This window comes from Pelodiscus sinensis, chromosome 1, assembly GCF_049634645.1.
Source record: "Pelodiscus sinensis isolate JC-2024 chromosome 1, ASM4963464v1, whole genome shotgun sequence".
Classification (NCBI taxonomy): Eukaryota; Metazoa; Chordata; order Testudines; family Trionychidae; genus Pelodiscus; species Pelodiscus sinensis.
The window spans coordinates 333,527,562-333,537,147 of NC_134711.1; the positions used below are offsets into that span (position 1 = coordinate 333,527,562).

Genomic DNA, 9,586 nt, shown 5'->3' on the forward strand with positions numbered 1-9,586 from the left:
AATTGGAGAAGGTCCAGAGAAGAAAAACAAGAATGATAAAAGGTCTAGAGAACATGACCCATGAAGGAAAGTCTAAAAGAACTGGGCTTTAGTTTGGAAAGGAGAAGACTGAGAGGGAACATGATAGCGGTCTTCAGGTATCTAAAAGGGTGTCACAAGGAGGAGAGAGTAAAACTGGACTCCTTGGAATAAGTTGCCTAGGGAGGTTGTAGAATCTCTATCTCTGGAGATATTTCAGAGCAGGTTAGATAGGCATTTATCAGGGATGGTCTAGACAGTACTGGGTCCTGCCATGAGGGCAGGGGACTGGACTCGATGACCTCTCAAGATCCCTTCCAGTTCTAGTGTTCTTTTTTTATGATTCTATGTAGTATCTCACATTAAACTTGTCTTTCCATCCAGGCAGTCAGTCTGAGACCATCCCCCAAGATTCTGGGCATACATAGGACACCACAGGAATACGTGTTACCTGCAGGAAACAGCGTTCTTCCTCAGTAGGTTTTCACTTTCTCCATGTCAGATTACAACACAACCGACTTCACCAACCCCTCTACCTTCATCCTGTTGGGCATCCCTGGCCTGGAGACCTTCCATGGCTGGATCTCCATCCCCTTCTGCGCCGTGTACATCATTGCTGTCTTGGGGAACTTCACCATCCTCTTCATAGTCAAGAGGGAGCCGAGCCTCCATGGGCCCATGTACTATTTCCTCTGCATGCTGGCCATCACCGACCTGGTCCTTCCTACATCCATCATGCTCAAAACATTGAGCATCTTCTGGTTCAATTCCAGGGAGATCAGTTTCAGCGCCTGCTTCACCCAGATGTTCTTCATTAACTGTTTCACAGTGATAGAGTCTGGGATCTTTGTGGCCATGGCGTTTGATCGTTACGTGGCCATCTGTGATCCCCTGAGACATTCCACCATCCTGACAAATTCCCTGGTGGCCAAGACTGGTGTGGTTGTGTTGCTGCGTGGCATCATACTCATACTGCCCTATCCCTTGCTGGCAAGACAGTGGCCATATTGCAAAACCAACATCATCTCCCACTCACATTGTGAACACATGGCTGTGGTGAAGCTGGCCTGTGCCAACATCCAGGTCAGTAGTTACTATGGCCTCTTTGTGGCTCTCTTTGTGATTGGTCTGGATGCATTTTTTATCAGTGTGTCCTATGTCCAGATCCTCAGGGCCATCTTCACCCTCCCAAGAAATGGCGCCCGGCTGAAAACTTTTGGGACCTGCGGCTCCCACCTCTGTGTCATTTTATCCTCTTACACCCCAGCTCTCTTCTCCCTCCTCACGCACCGGTTTGGCCACAAGGTGACCCTGCATTTCCATATTCTCACTGCTAACATATACCTCCTGGTTCCCCCCATGCTGCACCCCATCATCTATGGGGTGAGGACCAAACAGATCCGGCACAGTCTTCTCCAGCTGTTTACTGTTAAGGGCAAGTAAATTTCTTCCTGATGCTCTGGCTCTCAGAGCAAGATCCATGTATTGTTGCTGGTAACATGACTCAGAAGCAGTTTTCCTGAATCACTTACTGGACAATGAAAGATATAATGAAATTCATTCCTGACCTCACTGTTTGTGTCAGTGTTATTAACTGTGGAATCTGTCTATTTACAATCCATAGGGTTGACATACTTTTCTGGTATTTGGACTTCTGATGTTCCTCCCACCCAACCCAGCCTCTTGTAGCCTGGGAAAGGGGTATAATAGAATTTTTGTGAGTAAGGCTTGCCAGTCTGACTAGAAGGTTCAAGGTTTTGCTCTCTATGCCCCAGATCACAGATGGTTATACTACTGGAGTAGGTCTGAGGGTCCACAACAGCACCCACATTCACAATGAGGATAGTATCAAATTACAAGAAGTTTTATGATGACAGGTTTTAAAATGGAAAAAAGCACACACAGCGATGATTGAATCACCTTTGTGGATAACTTTAATACAAACCTGGTTCTGTTGATTCTACTTATCTGGCTGTGTCTACACTGGCCACTTATTCCAGAAAATCAGCCACTTTTCCGGAATAACTTGCCAGCTGTCTACACTGGCCCCTTGAATTTCCGGAAAAGCACTGACGATCTACTGTAAAATCATTAGTGCTTTTCCGGAAAAACTATGCTGCTCCCATTCGGGCAAAAGTCCTTTTCCAGAAAACTGTTCCGGAAAAGGGCCAGTGTAGACAGCAGAGATTTTTTTTCCGCAAAAAAAGCCCCGATCGCGAAAATGACGATTGGGGCTTTTTTGCAGAAAAGCGCGTCTAGATTGGCACGGACGCTTTTCTGCAAAAAGTGCTTTTCCAGAAAAGCATCCTGCCAGTGTAGTTTTGCTTTTTCCAAAAATGCTTATAACGGAAAAGTTTTCCGTTATAAGCATTTCCGGAAAATCATGCCAGTGTAGACGTAGCTATCGAAGTATACAGAGAGCATTACCTCACACAAAAACCAGTACTCGCCTCCCCTTCTCCCAACAGCCGAGATTGAAAGGTCTAGCCTTCCTCCACCTGTGGGACCTTGGTGCCGACTTCGAGTAGGAAACATAGGGTTCATCTACACTGCATCATTTTTCCACAATAATGGCCGATATTCCGGAAAAACAATACTAGCTTCCATACTGCCATTCTGTGATTTCAACAGAAAGTCGGCAGAACGGATGTCTTTTTCTGACAGCCGTAAACCTCTTTCCATGAGGACTAGGCCCTTTTCCAAAAAAGTTTTTTTCATAAGAGGGTGTGCGTAGATGCTCCACTGCTGCTATTTTGAAATAGCCCCTCCCTGGGGCCATTCTAAAGTTATTCCTTCCCAGTCCCTCCTGGGGCTCTAAGTTGAGATAGCATGTCCCCATTAGGGGAGTCTGACTTGGCCTAATTTTAAGGCTTCCCTCTAGTGTGGACGCTCTTTTTCAAAATAAGCTTTTCCAGAAGATCTCTTCCAGAAAAGCTTATTCTGAAAGAAGCTTGTAGTGTAGCTGAACCCTTTAGAAACAGAGACTTAGAAAGGATAAGTAAAGTAAATCAAAGAGTTTACAGGAAGAAATACTTGACGTGGAAGACAACTATGTCTGGAGCCCCAAACTTCCTTATCTCACCGCTTTTATCCCTCTTTTTGCATCATTACTGCCGCTCCAAAGTTGGCAATCCGCACCCTAAGATTTTGTGGGTACACATACTTGATTAGATTATGGTATTGAGATATCTTTGGAATATGTATGAATACAACCACCTGCCATCACCTGGGATCTGGCCCGGGACATGGGAAAAGTGGGAGTTTTGTGGTTAAGTGCAAGAAGACCTGAGTCCTTAATTCAAGAAGATGGTTAGCTGGGTCTGGCATTTTCTGGTCTTATTTAGGTATCAAAAGCTCACAAAGAGCTGAGTCACACATCCATCCATGTACTGACCCAACTGCCGATTTCGCCACAGGATCTTTCATAATTTCCAAAAAGAAATATTAGGAACAAAGAATTTCTAGAAGATATAGTATCCCTTACGGATCCCACTATACTACCGCTAAAGCCAACTCATACAGGACAAATTACATTGTGCAGGCTTTGCGTTACCAGCATTCCTACTAAAATATATGTAAAAGGGATAGGCTAGGAAAAGGCAGCTTACACTCTTTCCCAAGCCCCTTCTCATCTCTGTGACGTTCCGGACCCCGAGTACCCATTGTAGTTATATATATATATATATATATTTACCTATTATGCCTTGTGAAGTATGATTAAGCCTTATTCTGCTAAGAACTGGTAACTCATTGGGTTGCATGTACTTCATAGTATTTTATGAAAGCTTGCAATGTGTGAGTTATTACAATAACTGCAGCAAGGGAGGTTTAGGTTGGACATTAGGAAAAAGTTCCTAACTGTCATGGTAGTCAACCACTGGAGTAAATTGCCCAGGGAGGTTGTGGAATCCCCATCTCTGGAGATATTAAAGAGTAGGTTAGATAAATGTCTATCGGGGATGGTCTAGACAGTATTTGGTCCTGCCATGAGAACAGGGGACTGGACTCGATGACCTATCGAGGTCCCTTCCAGTCCTAGTATTCTGTGATTCTATGATTTTATGATGTTGGCCTGGAAACACTCCAAAACAGGCTTTCGGGTACGACAATGGGTTAGCCAGATGTTGTTAATTGTGGTCATCAACCCTCATCTAATGAAGAATCCTCCAACACCGGAACTCTATAGAAGGAAGCCTCCTGGGAGGGATGATAGAGACCAATCAGCATATCCAGCCATTGGGGCTGTATCTCCCATGTCATGTGCACAGACTTTCTAGCAAACTGGAAGAAACAATAAAAGACCGCGAGTGACACAACTTCTCTTCGCTCCCCCACACTTCAACACCTTTTGGCTTGTAGGGCAGGAGGCCTGCGGAGGGGAGCCCAGTCTGCAAAGTAGATGCAACTGGCTGCTTGGGAATCTATAAGACTGCTTGTGTCATCAATCAGAGGGAGATACTGGCGAGTCCAATCCTGTCTAGTTAGTATAAATCTTAGATTGTGATTTTGTCTCAATTCCCAGGTAACCTGGGTCGGAGTGTTTGCTATTGGCCATAATCACATCGAATTCATCATTCTGTCCTTAATAGATCTGCTTTATGTTTTAACTTAATCGGTGTCTTTGAGCCAAGCGATTTTGAATTTGTTAACAAAGGTGGGTGCATTACTTCACCACATCAATTGTAGGGAGGTGGGAGGTGAGGACTCCGTACCATAGAATCATAGAATCATAGGGCTGGAAGAGGCCTCAGGAGTCATCGAGTCCAGCCACCAACCCAAAGCAGGACCCACCTCAACTCAATCATTCCAGCCAGGGCTTGGTCAAGCCAGGACTTAGACACTTCTAGGGTTGGAGATTCCACCCCCTCCCTAGGGGACCCATCCCAGTGCTTCCCCACCCTCCTAGGGAAAGAGTTTTTCCTAATATCCACTCTGCCCCATCCCTGTTTGGGCACTAAAGTCACAGGTCCGGAGCGTCGGCCATAGGCCCTTAGGTGCTGCAATGCACCCCTTGGCAACAGTAGCTAGGCCAGAGCCTGGAATCCCAAAGAGGGCCCAGTCCTGGCATCTGCTGGGCAGGATGCCATGGGGCCTGGTGGGTCCACAGCTCCTATGGGAATTCAGCACAGGAACAAGAAGCTGTCCAGGCTGCTGGGTTCCCGCTGCTGTAGGCCATGTGCCTTGTGCTCCCCTGATTTGACAACTTTGTAGCCTGGCCCTGCCGGACTCCTGAGACCAGACTCTTGGTTTGCCTCAGGCCTTTCTGGGACTCTGACCTTCCGGTATCTGCCCTGGCCCAACTCCAGCTTTCAACACTGGGCCTGAATGCCCAGAGGAGGCAGGTAACACCAGGTGCTGAGAGAGCAGAAGCTTGACCGCTTGATCTGTCTAATAATTTCATATTTTCTTTCTTACTGGTTAAATGAAACCATTCCCCCCAGCTGCAGCACTGGCAAAATGGCTCCAGTGCAATCTTGTAATTAACGGCGAGTTTCCATTGTTGTTTCACAGAAAGGTTTGCATTGAGCCAGGTGGCCCACGGGCCAAACAGTTTGAGAACCACAACCTTAAACATGCCCTTCTTTTTGCAAATGTCCTTGCTTATTGGAAGAAAACAGAAGAATGACCTCAGTCCTTTTCCTATGTGTTAATTTGTGAGGTGGCATACCTCAGTTTCCACGTTTATACCACAGACTCACTCTGCATTAGTTTCCCAACAATGCCGACCTTTAAGGTTAGTTACAGATAATACCTGAATTATAGTATTTCTATGAGACCGTTACACATGAAAATGTATTTTAATTACCATTGAAAGTAGGAATAAGAGATCCTCCGGAAAAGAGCTTATTTTCCGGAGGATCGCGTCCAGACTGGCGCTTTTCTCTGGCTTATCTACAAGCCGGAAAAAAGCGGCAGCCATGATAATGCAAATTCCGTGGGGGATATTTAAATCCCCCGTGGATTTGCCTATTCCAAAGTGCTACATTTGCATCCCTATTACGGAATAGGGGCCAATGTAGACACAGCCTAGTAGTTTCCTTTCTAGCTAGTTCACAGTATTGCTGTAACCATGTTGGTCTCAGGATCCTAGAGACACATTCTGGGTAAAGAAATAGAGATGAGATTTCATGTGTACTCATTGGAAGTACATCGTTACAACACCCCTAGGCTACGTCTACACTGGCCCCTCTTCCGTAAGGGGCATGTAAATTTCAGCAGTCGTCGTAGGGAAATCCGCGGGGGATTTAAATATCCCCCGCGGCATTTAAATAAACATGGCCGCCGCTTTTTTCCGGCTTTTAAAAAAGCCGGAAAAGAGCGTCTAGACTGGCCCCGATCCTCCGGAAAAAGCGCCCTTTTCCGGAGGGTCTTATTCTTACTATTTACTTCAAAGTAAGAATAAGACCCTCCGGAAAAGGGCGCTTTTTCCGGAGGATCGGGGCCAGTCTAGACGCTCTTTTCCGGCTTTTTTAAAAGCCGGAAAAAAGCGGCGGCCATGTTTATTTAAATGCCGCGGGGGATATTTAAATCCCCCGCGGATTTCCCTACGACGACTGCTGAAATTTACATGCCCCTTACGGAAGAGGGGCCAGTGTAGACGTAGCCCTAGAGTTCATAGAACACCTAGTGTTAATTTTCAAGGGTATGCCTACACTACAAAGTTAATTAGAACTAGGAAGCCTAGTTCGAACTACCTAGTTCGTGCCCCGTGTAGCCGCGCTGCACGGGGTTCGAACCAGTGGGGTTTTAAAAATGTCGGCTCCCCGCTTATGCAAATGAAGCCCGGGAAATTCAAATCCCGGGCTTCATTTGCAAGTGCGGTATGCCTACATTACCCTCCTAGTTCGAGAGGGTAGGCATACCCTCTAAGGGTATGTCTAGACTACATGCCTCTGCCGGCAGAGGCATGTTAATTAGACATACTGACATAGTCAATGAAGCGGGGATTTAAATATCCTCCGCTTCATTAAAATAAAAATGGCCTCCGTGCTGTGCCGGCTCAGCTGATCGTCGGCACAACGCAACAGTAAAGATGCATATTGGTCAGCAAGGAAAGACTTTGCTGAACGATCCCTTAAGCCTCGTGAAACAAAGTTTACAGGATCTATTGCTCCAGGCCTCAAACCTCACAGCAGGCCTGCGATACCTGGGTTTATGTGCCAGGCCTTCATGTGACAACACTAACCTGACTATAGGGAACCCGTTTCCATAGCAGCTCTGGGGGATGGGAGGCTTCTATCTCTTGGACAAGCCCCAGCTGCCCTCCACCCACTCTGTTGGAGCTGCATTTTCTAAGTCTGTTTCCCCGAGCAGGCCCCACTGGCAGTGACCAGTTGGCAGGTCTTTGGGCGGGAGCATATGTGAGACTGGGGAGCTCACAAACCCCAGCTAGTTCTTTAATTCACCTGGAGAGGATGGTTCAGGCTCAGGCTTCCTCATCCAGCCTTTCCTCAGCCTCCTTCCCAAGCACCAATCCCCACTGGCGTGGGAGTCCATTTCCCTCTCCACAGGACTGACAGAGCCTGGGTATGGCCGGGAAGGCAGGGCTCCTGGATTCTCTCTGTCATCTGGCCTATTTTTCTTTGGGTGACCTTGTTTAATTCACATCCCGCTGTGCCTAAGTTTTCCTATCTGTAGAATGGGGCCATATTCATACTGACATACAGACATTACTGCCGCTTCTTAAGATCCTACAGTGCAGGGGGCTGCACAGGATCATGATGGTTACTGATCAGTATTACTGATGTGTGATACCTTAACGAGAGCCCCATGTGCCTGCAGAAAGTCTTGTGTCTCCTGTCACACTTCTGTGTCCAGATCTGTGTCTCTATTATCTACCCATCCCTTTTGGCACTTACGGGGCATCACACTAAACCTTGTTATTTTTTTCCTAATCAACACAATTTTAAAAATACACAAATGCTCAGAGCAGACGATTCCTTGCTGACTCAGTGCAGAGCCCAGGAGTTCTCATCTACCTCTGGGAAGGTCCCTTAATTACTCGTTATGCCCACAGCTGGGTAAATAGCCCAGGGGCACAGACAGGCTGGTCTCCAGGCGGTTTACATTCAGGTCCCACTTCTCCTCTGGCATCTGAGCAAACCCCACGGGGCTGCCCAGAGCCGTGTTATAACCAGCGCCCACCCTGCCTCGGCACTTAGCAGAGGAAGCTGCTGCAGATGCCGGGCTGAGGGGAGGGGCACACACCTGCCTGAGGAAGACGCGTCCATCTCAGGACTCCCAGGTAACAATCTCGTGCTGAGGAGCTCCCCTCTGTTCTCTGCAGCCCGGCCCACCCCTGGTGACACCTCCAGCTCTGAGGTGGCTGCATGTCAGGGGCACCGGGGACCCTACAGGGTGACAGGTGTTTCTGGGTGTGCCGTACAAGGTGCCATTTTGAGCCCCAGGCCCATAGTTTACTCAGGTCATGCTGAGAGAGATCTGCCCTGGAGCCTCATGCAGCCTGAAGCAGACGCCCCACTTGGGAAATTTCACGCCATATGCTTAAAGTTTCGAAAATGTGCAAACAACTGGAAATTAAGTTTTCTCATTGAAGGTGTCAGGGATCCTTAACACAAGTCAGTCTGACTAGTGCCACCAGCCATGGCCAATCCATCAGTGAGTCCCTTTCAGCTAAGCACTTCAATCCAGTAATGTCGGTGGGAAGGAGTTCCACAGGCCAAATGTGGTTATGTAAATAGATTTCTTTTATCAGTGTTACATGTTCACTCTCAATGGAGCAGAGTGTTCCCTTGTTCACGTGGAGTGGGACAACGTAAAAACAAATGCCGGATCTACTTTTTTTATGCACAGATTCATAGGGTTTTAGATGAGATTAGACCATTAGATAGAAACATAGAAGAGAAAGGGACCAGAAAGGTCATCTAGTCCAGTCACCTGCCCTCACGGCAGGACCAAGCCCCGTCTAGATCATCCCTGACAGGTGTTTGTCTAACCTGCTCTTAAATTTTCAGCAGGGTAGGCATCTTAGTCTGTATCTAAAAAAGCCTAAAAAATAATTAGTGATCTCACAGCACTTTGGAGACTAAGAAGAATGTTGAGTTTTCATGAGTTTTCCTGGCCGCAACCCACTTCTGCAGTTGACAGGAGTTTAAGGGGTCTAATTTCCAAAGACATTTCAGAGAAAGGAAGAGGAAGGGGAAGGTAAAGATTTGAGAAAAAAATGAGTCAATGAGTGTCCGTGATAATTGAAGCTGACGGAGTGGGTTCTAAGTACCCTTAAGTATCTCGTGTTTGTCCCTTTCTGTCATTAGGAAGTGGGATATAGCGGGTAATCTGGGTAAGGTCTTTGTTTAAACCTCTGTTGTAGCCATCACACTTGTAAATGAACTTTGCAGGGTGTACAAAACAACAACAGAACTCCTGCTGTAAATGAAATTAAGCCCTGCAGCTTCCCTTTGCAGCGTTTTTTTTAATTGGCTTGCAATGATGTGATCACTTTGAGATCTGTTAGTGAGAGCCAGGATAAGTTAAAATGTTCCCCAACAGGTTTCTGTGTGTTGTCTTTTCGAATATCTGTTTTGTGTTCATTAATCCCGTTGCAAAG

At 46.7% G+C, this 9,586-nt stretch overlaps 1 protein-coding gene across 1 annotated transcript; it reads left to right on the plus strand.

Moving 5' to 3' along the window:
* The first annotated feature begins 513 nt into the window (after positions 1-513).
* On the plus strand, positions 514-9,314 carry LOC102458893 (olfactory receptor 52R1-like). The gene is made up of 3 exons (XM_075896963.1): positions 514-1,426; positions 7,984-8,039; positions 9,294-9,314. The coding sequence occupies exons 1-3, from the start codon at positions 514-516 to the stop codon at positions 9,312-9,314; spliced, it is 990 nt and encodes a 329-aa protein (XP_075753078.1).
* Positions 9,315-9,586: the final 272 nt, after the last annotated feature.